This window comes from Neopsephotus bourkii, unplaced genomic scaffold (assembly GCF_033783945.1).
Source record: "Neopsephotus bourkii isolate Nb327-2 ecotype Australia unplaced genomic scaffold, CSIRO-AGI_Nbou_v1 NB_768, whole genome shotgun sequence".
Classification (NCBI taxonomy): Eukaryota; Metazoa; Chordata; class Aves; order Psittaciformes; family Psittacidae; genus Neopsephotus; species Neopsephotus bourkii.
This window is the reverse complement of record NW_026901264.1, coordinates 2,196,080-2,212,793: the sequence shown is the minus strand read 5'-3', so window position 1 is coordinate 2,212,793 and position 16,714 is coordinate 2,196,080. Positions and strand designations below refer to the sequence as shown.

Sequence of the window (16,714 nt, the reverse complement as noted above, 5' to 3'; positions counted from 1 at the left end):
TCTTTGTCTGATCCCGAAATTTAAGCAGAGTCAGGTTTGGGTCTTGTCTGGGGTTAGACAACAATATGGGAGGACCAAGAGATTTTTCCCAAGGCTGGACAGTCATGAGTGGCAGGGCATGTGGGACAGTATGGGCAAGTATCTAGTCCACTGGGCCCCTCCAGTGCTTTGGAAGCATTGGAGATGGAAGGACAGTGAATTATTTTGAGCCTGGTGGGCCCATGACCCTTAAGGCCAACAGAGCAGAGATGCAACATCGAGATGGACTCATGATCGAGGGGTGGACTTATCAATGGACACTACTGCCCAGGTTATTCAGAAGTGTGAACACTTCACATAGCCTCTCATTCTCTGAAAGACTGTTGTTACAAGAGAGATGGAGCCTGACATCATGGACGAGATGGACTCAGCAGCTTTATAGGGACTGGTCCATGCACTACGATGAGAGTGCACTTAGATAAGAGTGATGGTATATTGAAAATGTGGGATCCGAGCATGACGTGAATGGTATGGAATAAGGGGTGGATAATGTCCTGGGTTTACCAGTGGCAGTCATTTTTCTCGGTAGCTGGTGCAGTGCTGTGTTTTGACATTCGGGCTGGGAACAGAGCTGAAAAACAATGATGTTTTGGTTTGACCAAGGACTTTGTGGGCCTCATGCTCTGCCAGGGAGGAGGGGAAGCCAGGAGGAAGCAGAGACAGGACACCTGACCCAAACTGGCCAAAGAGGTATTCCATACCACAGCACGTCATGCCCAGGAGGTAACTGGGGAGTGACCCGGAAGGGCTAGAGTGGACTGCAGGGTTGGAGGAGGTATTGGTCCGTGCTTGACTGGGCTGGGGGGCAAGTTATCGGTCGCCTGGTGATGGGGTGTTGTATTCTCTTCCTTTGTTATTTCCTTTATCATTACTATTATTGGTGGTAGCAGTAGTGATTTGTGTTATACCTTAGTTACTAAACTGTTCTTATCTCAACCCGTGGGAGTTGCATTCTTTTTGATTCTCCTCTCCGTCCCTCCAAGAGTAGGGGGAGGGCAAGAAGGGGGGGGAGTGAGTTAACAAGCTGTTTGGTTGGGTTAAACCATGACAAGGCTACAGCCTAATTAACAGGCTAAGCAGACGGGTAGGATGGACTTGCACAAAGATATGCATGAGTATTGCTTTTACTTTAAAAAATAAGGTACATTTGTGCATCTGACATACTTTTAAAGTTTCAAGTGCTACCTGATGTGCCTGTATAACACATGGAACCTTCAAATAGAGTTCTGAAGTTCAGCTTCAAAAATGCAGCCTGACAATTCCCATCTTTAAGCACACAACCAAAAAGGGAAAAAACAGAGAAAACTGCAAGCCCCATCAAGATGACACACTCAGATGCAGAACAACAACACAGGTCACACAGCTCCAGCCCTTCAGGAATACCTAAACAAAAGCCCTCAAGTTTTATGGCATACAAGTTGTTCATTTTTACTCTGGGATGACTGAATTTTAAATGACACTGAAAAGCGGGACCCCTTCAATACCCACCTCGAATTGGTTAACTTCAAATTCCCTCTGCACATAACATGTTCTAAGCTATTTTAATTCACATTCTTCTTGTAGTTCATGTACACAGTTCACCCAGTAATTCCTTTTGATGATACGGTCTTCAAAGCACCATTTGTTTTTTTTCAGTAGGTTCTGGAATACACTTTTTTTTCACTGCAACTTTTCTTTCAGGTACCATTTGCAGTCTACTGTTTGAGTTGCCATTCCTCTTGTAGTTGCCATATGCTCCCTTAACACAGCCACATTTATTATTTGTATCACTGAACACTTTAGATAAGAACTCTGCACACACACAGGGGGGCCTCAACTGTTCAGCATCTTGCAGAGGCTAAAACGCAGCACCACTGTGAAACAGCTCAACTGCAGAATCTTTCCAGACAAAAATATGCAAACTGTCCCATCAAACATCCTGTGTGGCTTCCACATGTGCCCTTCCCAGTGCTTCACAAATAAATGCAACCTCCAAAAGCAGTAAACCAACCAACATAACTTGTGCAAACAGAGTAAGCGATACCTACGTGCCAGGCAATTCAAATTTTCCTTACTAGAAAGTACCAAGCAATGTGGTCAAATAAACCATTTGTAATTGAGTTTTTCTTGTGGAGGAGATCTACCAGAATCTGCACTATAGCAAACAATACACCTATTTCTCAAAGGAGTAACAGGCAGACTTATTTTTTTCCTTTTTTTTAGACTCTTCCCCCCGGTCCCTGGGCCCCACTTTGACCCAGAGATTTGAAGGATATGCTTTTTGCCATGTCTCCCAATCATCTCAGCGTGCAAAGACAGGTGAGGTACATTTGCATTAAATTTCAACCACTTGATAAGAACAATACAGGTTGGTTTCTGAAGGAGCTGGTAACATCCTACATTCAGTAGATACTGGGACAACAGCTAATAGTAATACGGTCACACAATAAATGACAAAAATAATAAATACTTAATGCCCACTTTCAAGACTTCATCTCCTTCACTGATTGATGTGTCTCTATTGTGCACTGAATGAGGCAGAGGGATTAGGACAACCCCACACACCATCCATGACTTTATCAGCATGGACTGCATTTCACCAGGAGCTGCAAGTGACTTAAGATTGGTGACCTACATTCTAGGTACCTCCAAATGCTTCTTTTGGAGACTTAAGATTTCTTTTGGTTTTATTCCTTGGGTATTGTTTCAATACTTCTGATAGTTTCTGTGGGAAAAACAGCCCAAAGGCTCAGGGAAAGACCTGTCAGTCTGGGAACAGTCTGACTTCTGGATCAGGTACTGACAGTGTGTGCCATGTCTGACAAATAACTTCATGTTTTTACCTTGGTTTACTGTAATGTGTGAAACTCATAGGAACAGGAGGCTGAAAGAAGTCTTCTGGCTGGAGTCTATTCCGCTGGGATGGTAAAGAACAGCTCCACAGAGCTCCACTGAACATCTCAATCACCCCTTTGTACAAATAAAATATATAGCAATAAATGGCTACTGCTGTTCTTACACAAAGGGATTGCTCTAATAACCATTTTAGCCAGGGCAACACAACAACAAAGCCCTAGGTCATTTCAGACGGCCGACTGGCACAGCATCCCCTCTCTTACTGCAACCCAGCATAAGCATCAAGGCAAAGAGCAGGGCAAGGATCTGGTGACGCTTCCTAAGGATTCTGCAAGACCTTCCCCAAACCAAATACCTGGTGGTTGAGTTCTTCTTCTGACATGCAGCAGCTTTTTCAGCCTGTATACTGTTCTCAACACCCTGTGACCAAAGGTTCTGCAGATTCATGATGTGCTGTGTGAAAAAGTACTTCCACGTTGGGGTGACATTGCAGTAGTAGTACTACTATTGCCAAAACCAGTAACTGCAATGCTCTCACTTTACACTGGGGAAAGATGTTCATATTCAGTTTTCAGTACTGTTTGGTTATATTCTACAGGGCATAAGAAGAATTTCATTGGTTTGGCATACTCTTTCCTTTTAATGTGCCTGTTCCATAGACATTAACCCTGAAACAGTTGCACACTGTAGCTGATTTAACAGAACAAGCACTGTGCTGCTGTTGCTTTTGTGCTCCTATTGCAGCACAGAGTCGAGCCCATGCTACAACAGACTTTGTGCACTTATGTATTACAAGGTGCTCTCACTGAACTGATGTTTCCCACCCACCATGAAAAAAATAAGTACTTTGTTCCAAACAATAGTATGGCAAGCTCCCAGGGCAGGACAGGAGAGTCACAGATCTGAAGAGACTGGGCTTCACACATCATAAGAGTCACAAGTTTAAAGCAGACAGTACTGCAGACCAAATGACTGAACATGATGTCTACTGCTTCCCTGTCAAAAGCAGCAGAGCTCAGCAAATGAGTTCTCGGAATGAAGGGTGTGTTTGAGGACTTAACTGATCATTTTTGTCCAAATTTCACATTTTAATACTACAGAAGGAAAAGAGTACTGGTTTGGGTAACATGAATAAATCATTCTAGTAGCATTAGAAAGTCTCTTCTTGATTTCAGGAGACTTTGTGTTGGGATCCTCAAGGGGTTCTGTGAGAAAGACCTGGGAAGTGATACACCTACCGCAGACAGAAGGACCTCTTCCATGAGATGATCTCAAACAGTGTAGGAAATGAATTCAGTATATGGTGCAGACATTAACTGTAATGTAACCCCCCCCCCCCCCATATTTTTACTTTTACTAAGTACTGCTTTAACAACCAAAAAAAAAAAAAAAAGAGAGAGAGAAAGGAATGAATATTGAAATAGTCCCAAGTTCCTGTACAACCCAGCTTACTGACCAAGAGGTCACGGGGAACATGCCTATTAATGCGTCATCACCTTGTAATTCTTTTGTACATGCCCTATAGGACTGGGATCCGAGAGTGAGCTGCTGATTTAAATGAACAGATGGGAACTAAAGCAATGGGAGACAATAAGCGAGTGAGTCAACCAGAGAAATTTCTGTTCAGAATCTGAACCTGGGAACCCTCACAGATATTGGTGAACAGGTCTGCCATGCCCTTTGGACTCACTCATATAAGCAGAAAAGCCTGCCAGATTAAGTTTTAAAGTATTTCAGATAGCTACAGCATTTTCCTCCTTTTACACACACACGCAACAGTTTCTCTGGACTGAAGCACTTCTTCAGCAAGCAACAAATCAGTGCTACACTCTTTCCAAACCAGCCCTAAATCCAGAGCAGTGACACAATCTGTGACAGCAAAGAGATGAGGATCTGGATTCTGACAAGTTACCTTAATCATGGGTTTTAAATGAGCTATTTTCATAACTGATGTGCATTCTAAATCATCTTGGACAATCACACAGAACAGGATCCAATCAGCAGGAAATATTGTGCCCTTAGAAAGGCTGTAGAATTGGACTGCATAGGGGTAGAAATGTAGAGGTTAGCTCTTAGTACAAAAATAACGAGGCCTGAAATTCAGCATCTCACACAACTACATCTCGGTGATGAAGTTTTATGGGCAAGAAAATAGTATCATAAATCATCTTAACTTCACTGAAATCATTACAGTCCAAAACCAAACCAAGAGCAACATTAGGAGTGAAGGAGCTTAAAAAGTACCTTCAAATAACATACAGAGGCAATTCATAGAACTCAAAATCCACACACAAACATGGCAATTGTAATGAATGTACCACACTTGATAACTATCTCATCATGAAAAAAAAATGTGTTTTACATTAAAATCGCAATATTTTGTTGTTTTTATAAATACAGTGGACTTAAGGCTATAGAAAATTTGATGCCTTCAATCATTCTGTCTTGATTCTGAGTCCAGCCATGCTGGGTTTAGAATGAAAAACCTGAAAGATTTATAATTGCACTGTTGTATAACTATATACTGGTTTGAAATGTTTCAATCAGTCACATCTACAATGCTTCACTCAACCAGCGTGACTATTCTGTGTCTTACACGTGCTGTGGTATCTTGCACATGTGCCAGGTGGCACTAAAATGCACATCAACACACTCATTTGCTTTGTCAGTGGTTTATTCACTATGTATTATGGATAAAAACCTACACAAAGCTCAAGACTGAAGAATGAAGATGAGAATCTCAGCATGAGTTAAAGCTCCCTTATTCTTTCATGAGACTTGTGAATCTTACACCAAACCAGCAATTAAAGCTGCGATGAGGCGTATCAACCATTCGAAGCCTTACATCTTCAAACTATCAAAGGCTATAGGGGAAGACACATTTGTTGCTTTGCACTTTAGTCTTGGCCTACATACTATTCATAACCCACTCCAATGCTTCATAAAGGCTTTAAACTCCCCTCCAGCAGACACACATACATGAAAAAACATAAACCCATGTGACAGACAGTTACCTTACAGTGGTCTGATATGCTTTAATATCAAGATACCAGCACATCTGACCACCTCACACTGCTGGCATTTAATCTATCTTAGCATTGCTGATGTCAATGTAAAAGGGACACAAAAGCAGCAGCCCAGCACAGAAATAACTCAAGAGATTGATTATTTTTTTTTCTTCTTCAGCTCTTACTAAAAATACTCTTTTTCATATCAGGTGAAACTTCAGAAGAGATGAACATTTCTTTGGTTTAGGCATCTGTTTCCTACACTATTACTATCCTGCCGACACACAAAAATATTAGGTTAGGAAAGCTAAGGCCCAGCTAGAATTAAACTTGGCTAGGGATATTAAGGATAACAGGAAGGGATTCTACAGGTACGTAGCAAATAAAGAACAGATTAGGGAGAACGTAGGCCCCTCAGGAAGCTCTGGGGTGAACTAGCTACACAGGATTTGGAGAAGGCTGAGGTTCTGAATGAGTTCTTTGCCTCGGTCTTCACTGGCAAAGGCTCTGACCGCACCACCCAAGTCTTGGAAGGCAGACACAGGGACTGTGAGAATGAAGACCTTGGGCCCACTGTAGGAGAGGAACTGGTTCAAGACCATCTTAAAAATCTGAACGTGCACAAGTCCATGGGTCCTGATGAAATCCATCCATGGGTCCTGAAGGAGCTGGCGAATGAAGTTGCTAAGCTGCTGGCCATCATATTTGAAAAATCACCGCAGTCAGGTGAAGTTCCCGACAACTGGAAAAAGGGAAATATAACCCCCATTTTCAAGAAGGGGAAAATGGATGACCCGGGGAACTACAGAGCAGTCAGTCTCACCTCTGTGCTTGGCAAAATCTTGGAGCAGATTCTCCTGGAAGGCATGCTAAGGTACATGAAAAACAACAAGGTGCTTGGTGACAGCCAGCATGGCTTCACTAAGGGGAAATCCTGCCTAACCAATTTGGTGGCCTTCTATGATGGGGCTACAGAACTGATGGACAGGGGTAGAGCAGTTGATGTCATCTACCTGGATTTGTGTAAAGTGTTCGACACTGTCCCGCATGGCATCCTTGTCTCTAAATTGGAGAGACATCAATTTGATGAATGGACCACTCGGTGGATAAAGAACTGGCTGGATGGAGGCACACAAAGAGTTGTTGGGGTCAATGGCTCTATGTCCAGCTGGAGACCAGTAATGAGTGGTGCCCCTCAGGGATCAGTGCTGGGACTGGTCTTGTTCAACATTTTTGTCGGTGACATGGACAGTGGGATTGAGTGCGCCCTCAGCAAGTTTGCCGATGACACCAAGCTGTGTGGTTCGGTTGATACGCTGGAGGGAAGGAATGCCATCCAGAGGGACCTTGACACGCTTGTGAGCTGGGCGGATGCCAACCTCATGAAGTTTAACCATGCCAAGTGCAAGGTCCTACACCTGGGTTGGAGCAATCCCAAGCACAGCTACAGGCTGGGCAGAGAAGAGATTCAGAGCAGCCCTGCAGAGAAGGACTTGCGGGTGCTAGTCCATGAGAAAACGAACATGAGCCGGCTTCAGTGTGCACCTACAGCCCAGACAACGAACTGTATCCTGGGCTACATCAAGAGGAACATGACCAGCAGGTCGATGGAGGTGATCCTGCCCCTCTACTCTGCTCTCATGAGACCTCACTTGGAGTACTGTGTGCAGTTTGGTGTTCTCAACATAAAAAGGACATAGAACTGTTGGAACAAGTCCAGAGAAGGGCCGCAAGAATGGTCAGGGGACTGAAACACCTCCCATATGAAGATCAGCTGAGAAAGTTGGGGCTGTTCAGCCTGGAGAAGAGAAGGCTGCGTGGAGACCTCATAGCAGCCTTCCAGTATCTGAAGGGGGCCTATAGGGATGCTGGGGATGGACTCTTTATTAGGGACTGTAGTGACAGGACAAGGGGTAATGGGTTCAAACTTAAACATTGGATATAAGGAGGAAATTCTTTCCTGTTAGGGTGGTGAGGCACTGGAATGGGTTGCCCAGGGAGGCTGTGAATGCTTCATCCCTGGCAGTGTTCAAGGCCAGGTTGGATGAGGCCTTGGGTGATATGGTTTAGTGTGAGGTGTCCCTGCCCATGGCAGGGGGGTTGGAACTTGATGATCTTAAGGTCCTTTCCAACCCTAACTATTCTACGATTCTATTTTATGATTCTAAGAATATAGGCAACTTCTTTTATGAGCTGGTCTGTCAAGATTATTAAATAGATTTCAGATGAGGAACCACTTTAGAAAAAAATATCTGCTTGGAAACAAAGAAAAAACTGCAATGGAAGAAGGCTCTCAGACTGCCATTTGTTAAAACATGTTCATCAATTACCATTTGTTATTAGGACCATGTGAAAAAGGCCAAATTACTCACATCAAAGCAGCAATTTTCAAGCCTGTGACATACTCAGACCATCAGTAAGCATTCTGAGTGTACTATGGGTAATGACTCCATGTGATCATTCCCATTACCTTATAGAAAAGATAAGATTATCTGTTCAAAACATGGTTACTTTGCATATCAGGTTCCCAATAAGTTTATTCATGACGTGACCAACAAGCTCATCAGTAACAACTACGCTCCCAAACACACCTTTCAAGGCAAATATATACAAAGAACCACAGTGCAATGAAGATATTCATCCAGACTTTCAGATTACACAAGAACCACCGAGCCACTTAAAAATAATGGCTTTCATCTTTAAGACTCCTCCACATACAGAACTGTAATCCCTTTAGTGTCTCCTGTGAAATGCTGCAGAAGAATATAACTGGGGGTGAAAAAAAATGCATCATATTCTAAGCTCTTAGAGAAATAAACAATTCTACAGCCTGAATACTGGTTAGAGCAATCACTGGTTTGATTTTTATTTCACAATACATGAAGTTTCTCTGCCCATGCATCGGTCATACTGCACACATTTGCTTTAAGGTTTATGACTGTAACTAAATCCACCTCATTTAATCATTCTAGTAAATCCGCACCCAAGTAGAAACTACTAAATTAACAGTACACTAAATATACCTGGTAAACAACAATACCAGTAAAATAGACAAGTACAATGAAAAATACTTGCACTTGTTTAAATGCACAACAGAGAGACACTAGAAGAGATTAGCAAGCACACCTCACCCATGCTTCAGAAGAATTGCCACTGTTTACCACTTAACTATATTCAAGGCCACTTCTGTTTTTCTGATAATGTATAAGGACTACTATGGGCAGAAAATATACATTAAAACAAACATTTGGAACAAAACTCCAAGAGCTGGGGCAAGGCTTGTGTACCAAATCCAGGTCTCCTCATACAACAGAAAAGAGCAGATGGCAACAGAACCTTGATGGTGACTCGCACATTGTTCATGCACACAAGTCGGCTCAAGAGCCCCTACATGATCTGGTGGGTGGAATCAGGGTTGGTTCGTTTGTTTTAGGGCATTTAATCCCAAATATCATCAGTTATTTTAGGAAACTTTCTGATGCTTTAATATACCTTGGCTGCAGTACAAGGCACAAGCTCTGTAATTTACTTCAGCTAAACTGTGGGAATGTCCATCCCACAACAAATCTTCTCCAGCTCCCATCTCACTAAGGTAAAGTAGCTCCTGGAGCACAAGGTCCCTCATGTTTTTACAAATTGCACATCCCACTTCCACACATCACTTCCACAGCATGTGTGTCCTGGGTTCAGCAGTAGTAGTCATTTTTCTCCTTCTTAGCTGGTGCAGTGCTGTGTTTTTGACTTTCAGCCTGGGAACAACGCTGATAACACAGACGTTTTTGGTTGTTGCTAAGTAATATTTACTCTGACCAAGGACTTTGTGAGTCTCATGCTCTGCCAGGGAGGAGGGAAGCTGGGAGGAAGCAGAGACAGGACACCTGACCCAAACTAGCCAAAGAGGTATTCCATACCACAGCACGTCATGCCCAGTATATAAACTGGAGGCAGTTACCCAGAAGGGCTAGATCGCTGCTTGGGTCAGGCTGGGTATCAGTCGGCAGGTGGTGAGCAGCTGTATTCTCTCCCCTTGTTATTTCCCTTAACATTATTATTATTGGTGGCAGCAGCAGTGGTTTATGTTATACCTTAGTTACTGGACTGTTCTTATCTCAACCCATGAATTTACTTTCTTTTGATTCTTCTCCCCATCCCTCCGGGAGTGGGGGGAGGAAGAGGGGCAGAGTGAGCGAGTGGCTGCATGGTTCTGGGTTGCCAGCTGGCCTTAATCAACCACAGTGTGCTACACAGCTGCTGAGGGGAACTGGAACTAGAACTTCTCAAGGCAAAAGGCACACATTTCCCAGCCTCCCAGATTCAAAGCCTGCCAAGATGTGACACACAAACACTGCATCAGGACACAGACCAAGAGCCTTTAGAGCCTAAATATGCTATTTATCTCACTTCATGATCCCTGGTTCTCCAGTCAGAGTCATGACAGGGAGTTTTGCTCATTTTCTACATGACAGAGTTTTACTCTCACACACACAGCCCTGCCCACAGGTGACAGGCTATTCATAAAACTGGTTGTCCCAGGGAAATTAAGACTTCTTTCATCAGAGGATTGCAACTAAGCACTGATTTCCTACCAGGTCTATCCCAACAGGCATGCTGCAAAGTCCTGTATTATCCCACACACTCATTTGGCCACCACACTTGTTTCTGTTTTCTTTTTCCTTTAAAATAAAACATTCAGTTGCTAAACCAATATTTATCACCTCTTACTTCTACCCTAACTGAAGCCTTTTTGCTGCGCCATCAAATCCTATCCTGAAGTTGAGTGAAATTGCTCCAATTGTCTTTATTCCATGCTCACCTGTGAATGTTGTAATTTACACAGAAAACAGAGAAAGGGCATGGCACAAGTCTCCCATTACCCACCTACAACTCCTCTTTCCCAAATCACTCTTGGTTATTTTTACTTTTTCCCAAAGTCTCCTTCACAGAAACAAGTAACTTCAATCTGTAGATTCAGCATCCCTCAATTCAACTAGTTATACCTCTATCCTCTGCCTTTCATGCTGTAATTTCTTCCAGCAAAGATCTCCCTGTATTACTTCTCATTTTCTGAACCAATCCTAAAATATAACCTGTCTAATTCTGTCAAATTTCCTAATGCTGCTGGCACAGCCTTGTCCTGCCCTGTCATTTCAGGTCACCTCAGCCTCAGCCTCAGTCTTTGCTTATCTACTGCCAAAATTTCAGTGTCTTTCTGAGGTGCTAAAGGATTCTTCTTGCACCAAAATTGAGAGTGACCACAGGAGGGAAGTCTTATTTGTCTCTATTATATTGGCTCACTGTCTGTATACTGTTAATTGTGCATTTATAAAGATTTTCTTGTGTTCATCTCCACTTCTCTTTCCGTTTTTATGTCACTTAAGCTCTGAGAGTAGCTGTTTTAATGCAGAAGTGCATTTGGTCTCAGTGTGCACCTTTTCCATCACCTTCCTTCCTGACAGTTTCCACATCTGGTTTGACACAATCCAGTCTTTAATTTGAGAGTCTGTTCTAGAAGCAATTCCTTATGCATGAAATTTGTTTTTCTACTCAACAAGTGTGACAACCTGATTATACTGACTTTTAAAAAACGTATTTGCTTTCCTCTTCCACATTTGTTTTGTTATTCATTCTAAAACCCCAGCAACCATCACATTCCTCTCCAGATTACTTCTGTCCTTTTTATTTCTCTGCACTGGTCATAAAAAAATGCAAACATCCCAAATTCCTGCCAGTCATTTCCTTATGTTTACCCATAGTTCACCAGGCAATTTAATTTAACTATGCGTATGTTTTCTTCTCTAAAATACAAATAACAGTAGGATGGGGATTTTATAAAGATTATCACAGTGCTATCCACTAAAGTCAAAGAGGAATGTTACTCTGATTTTAGTTTTTAGAACATTGCTAAAATAGCCTGTTGAAATAGACTGTAGGATTAGGCACAAAGCCAGTCTTTTCCTCATCATAAAATTATCATTTTTCTTTTTATCTTTTTGCTAGACAGTGTTAATAAGATTTCATATTGAACTATAAAGATAAGTTATTTCAGTAGTAGTTGTATTCTGTATGTACACATCCATAACATACAAGGATTTATCAATCACTTACAGATGACTCAAGGAGGAGGGAAATGTTCAGCATATCTTCAGATGGTATTACATTAAACTTATCACCTGGGCTTTTATCTGTTTTTTCCCAATCTTTACTGCCTGAAGATAAAACTCCAAATTACTACAAGGCATCATAAGCAGGTTGTAGTTGTCCAGACATGCTCACATCTCTTTCCATGTGCCAACCCTGGCACTTGTGCAAGGAAACCCCTATGACTGCTAACAGATCACATATCGCCGTGGTAGAGCAGAGACAAAAATGGTGTTTGTGGCGCTACCACAGGCAGAATGGGAACATTTCTTACACTAGCAGTCCAAGTGACCACAGAGCCAGATTATTCTTATCCCTGGTGACCTGAATTATTATTAGACTGCAAAGCCCTTCCTAGTTCTCTTTTCAATTTATGCTTCCTGTCAAAGTACCAGAACATACTCTGTTTCCTCTATTTCCACTTACACCTATCTCAAAAAGCAGCTATAACTATATTCACATGTGACGTTCAAGGCACACTAAAAACTACATGTAGTATATATTTTATCCACACCCCAGACTTCAGTGGAACTTTGAGGATACAAACAGTACTGCATTTCCCCAGTGCAGTTTCATTACTCCAAAATTACTGGGTTAATAATCCACAGCAGGAGTTTTGCTTTGAGCTTTTGGCACATTAAACCAAATATCCAGGTGTGACAACAAAGACAAACCGGTGTGAAAGTACAGCTCTCATGAACTGATCCAAGCAGCCTTGTTTCCAAGAAATAAGATTAATGGTTTGTCTTGTATTACCCTCAGAAAAAAGAGCTATCAAACAAGCTGTTCACCCAGACTTCCCTTACCTATCACAGCCTGTGCTGCAATTCACATTCACTGTAATCAGGGACTGAAAACATACTACAGTGAGTTTCTCTCCAGCATCACCTCTTGATCTTCTTGATCATCAGACCAAGGTTTAAGTTGCCCATCACTTTCATCACATTTTTGTATTCCGTCTTAAGTCCTTACAAATCATTTAGAGTTAAATCAGTTAAAAATACAGGGATGCTCTTGTGCAGATAGACAGCATCTGAAGAAAGTCACAATCAAAAATAAATTAGCTGGTATGTGCTAACTCAGCAGCTGACAGGCTAATCTTGGTGAAGAGCTTGAGCTTGAAACATGAAGAGCTTGAGTTTGAAACAGGAATTACACCAGCTCTCTTCCTGCTTTAAGGAACTGCTTGACCGATATTCAACACTCTGTAAAATGATTCTTCAGCCCCTTGTGCCCCCAAACAGAATATTCTACCCAGTGCACTCCTCAATTTCAATAGCTGTCATTTCATTTCATGTTTTAAAAGTTAGTTTTCTCTTACTGTAATACTGTTTAGAAAGGCAGAAAGTCTGCAAACCCAGGAAGACAAATAAAATAAGTTTTTATGAGACAAAAAAAAATCATAAACGCTTGAGTGACAACTCAGTAGCACTTCATGACACAGCCCTCATTAAGCCACCTATTTAACATATTCCCTCCTCTGGATTTATCTGACATATTTGCTTCTTTTTCTCTATAGAAAGGAAAACAAAAAACCCCCCACCCTAAATAACTGACAGACCACTGCACAGACACCAAAGCTGGAAGCAGGATTGTTTGTCTGCACCACAGAAACATCTTCAAAATACACATTTAAAGGTGAAGATTTAAAACCAAAACACCTCTATGTTGATGAGTAGTCAAATGAAAACCAAAATGATGTTAGCATAATAGACAATTCCCCTAATTTAAAAGGCATCTGATTAAACAGGGAGATTTAGGTCAGATATAATGAAGTTCTTCTCTGTGAGGGTGAGGCATTGGCACAGGTTGCCCAGAGAAGCTGTGGCTGCCCCATCCCTGGCAGTGTTCAAGGCCAGGTTGGATGGGGCTTGGAGCAACCTGGTTTAGTGGAAGGTATACCCGCCTATGGCAGGGTATTGGAATTGGATGAGCTTTAAGGTCTCTTTCAATCCGAACCATTCCAGGATTCTATGATAACTTTTAAAAGCCAGAGGTGACAGCACATACCATCCACAGTTTATAAAGCATTTAACACCACTTCAAAGCTGATTGATACTAGCACAAATGACAGTATACAGTGATAGTAAATGAGAAGGGGGTTTGAGCATTCCAAAAAATGTATCTCCTTCTTGATAAGAATTTATGCACAAATCCATTCCCATCATCTCCATGCATACTCCATTTGCCAGCTGATAAATCTTGCAGAACGTCATTGACAGAAAGCAGCCATCACAAGTTACCAGAACGTGGGTGACTGTCAGAAACCATGACTAGGGCTGCTGCTCTGCCACGTTCCTCAAGTGCAGCCTCACCTCGGCAGATGGTCCCATTCCCCACGTATCCGGGTTTGCAGGTGCAGCTGTGTCCCCTCACAGTGTTGGTGCAGATGGCATTCTCATCACAGCTCTGGTGCTGGCTGCCACACTCATCATGCTCTGCATGGGGGGGGAATAAAAGAATAACAAGTTACAGGCAATGCAGTGAGCTCTGAAGTGTGATGCTGTGGCAGCCGAAAACCAAGAGGAATAACAAGGTTACCCCAATGGGAGTTTGGCATTGGAGTCAGTGACGGGCCTGGTCTAGTTAGGAAGCCCTGCAGCATGTGAATGGTGACACTGGAGCATTGAGGTTCAAACCAGGAACAAAGAAGTGGTGAGCAGGTAAAGTACAACCATGACAAAGGCCCATCACAGGAAAACATCTGCGGTGCAGACTCACCTTTACAGTAGCGTCCATCACCAACAGTGAGAAGCATAAATACAGCATAAGTGAATCCAAGAGGAGCCCTAACAGCACGCCCTTTAAACACACAGCTCAGTTGTCAGTGACACACACCAAGCTCCTTCTCTAACAGCACATAACATCTGACATTTCTAGAGCACTGTTCATAGCATCAAACCCCCAAAAGGCTCCCAGAGCAATGGGCCAGATGTTTCTTTCATCCAGCAACTCAAACTACTGCTACTGAGCCTAATTTGCTGCAGCTCCTGCACTTTGCTACACTTTGTTCTGGCAAAGCAGCAGTTAGAGGTGGCAGGCAACTGGCCCTGGAGTTTACCACTGATTTCTGCAATTGCTGTCAGTTTCCCTCCTGCAGTAGGATTGCAGAAAGAAAACTGGAATACTTCACACTTTTGCACTGCTGGATTTACAGTTTTGTTCTGTGGAATCAAAAGGATGCAGTGAAATTCCTTAAAACCATACAAAGGATAAGAGACAATCAAAAACCAGCATCTGGAATCCTCCTCCATAGTCTTCATTTATGCAATTGAAACCATCAAGGAAAAATGTATCCCTTTCTGTAATTAAAGATTTGCTTAAATACAGCAGTGAATAAAGTATGTTCAAAGGATTACAGACTAAATTTAGACTTTTACAGATCACAGACAGAGGTAGTGCTTCTAAATCATGAGCAAAACACTCATTTTTACAGACTCCGAATTAAGCCCTTTGGAAGAACCTCTCCACTAAGAGCAACAGGATCAGAGGCTTTGCTAGGGTCAAGTTAAGCTCCACAATGCCCTCGCTTTGCTATAGAGTAGAATGACAGCCCATTTCTAGATAACTCAAGAGAAATGTGAATTTGAATGGTGGATTCCAAGGAACCCTCTGAACCAAATATTTTTGCAACACCATTGATAACTATTTGCAGAACATGTCCCCGACATATGTTTTCTAGTTTTCAAATGCATTTGACAGCAGAATAATATGAATTGCAACTATTCTCTTTGAAAGAACATCAAAGTGATAGAACAACATATGCTCACTCTTTGCTTTTAGCAAGAAACTCTCATACACACTCATTCCAAAGTGCCTGGCTTCAGCTGATAAATGCAGCTTACATTTATGCTATTAGTCCATGCTGGTCCAGAGCTCTGCTTAGGAATTCCCCTCAGCTCCTTGCCAGTCTTCAGACACCTCATACTCTGAATGCCAGGCTGCTTCACAGGCTGCCTGCTCTCTCCTTCAGATTTGAATGACCTGTTCTACAGCCTGAATCTTACCACTCTGGTCTCAGGGTGCTCAGAGGGCTGGGTCAGACAGAAAATCTTCCAGGGAAGTGCTTAGCAGGCAGCTGAAGCTGAATGCTGCTTTGTTTTAAGAGATACCCTCTCCATAATGTCTCCCTAGTTATTGCCATTAGTTTGCATGTATTTGCATTCAAATTAAACTGAAAATGCTTTTGTGACAAACTCCTACACAGACAACAACATTCCTACTCAAACAATTGCCAAAATTAGCTGATTACCTGCTCAGCACTTCAGCTATCAACAAAAGATTTCCCAGCGCTAACATGTTTTGCCAAAATACACATGGGATTGTACTTTGCTGTGTTGTTCTAGGACTTTGACAATGTAAATCAGCACATTTACCACTCCCGCAGATGTACAGATGTGACAATATTGGAAGAGTGAGCCCTGATAAAGCTGTTTTCCCACAATCACACTGAAAACAGAGGTCAGGTTTTCTCTCAACTGATATAATGTGAAGATTTAGGAACAAATTTGTAACATCCTTCCTGGGACATCCTGATGCTGCCAGCACAAGGAGGACTGAGGTAAATTTATCTGCATGAGGAATCCCAAGATTTCTTAGCAGCAATAGGGCTGCAACAATGGGAACTTTAAGTTTTCCTTGGTGTGCAGATGTCTATAGATGATGCTGCTACAGGCCCAATAATAATGAGGATG

General features: G+C 42.3%; 1 protein-coding gene across 3 annotated transcripts in view; it reads right to left on the bottom strand.

The window, feature by feature from the left end:
- The window catches only part of NELL1 (neural EGFL like 1), a 296,603-nt gene that overhangs the window by 106,511 nt on the left and 173,378 nt on the right, over positions 1 to 16,714 (bottom strand). For all 3 annotated transcript variants that reach the window (XM_061355044.1, XM_061355045.1, XM_061355043.1), the window contains exon 14: positions 14,336 to 14,458. In XM_061355044.1, coding sequence (XP_061211028.1) covers positions 14,336 to 14,458 — 123 coding nt within the window. The remainder of the gene's footprint in view (positions 1 to 14,335; positions 14,459 to 16,714) is intronic.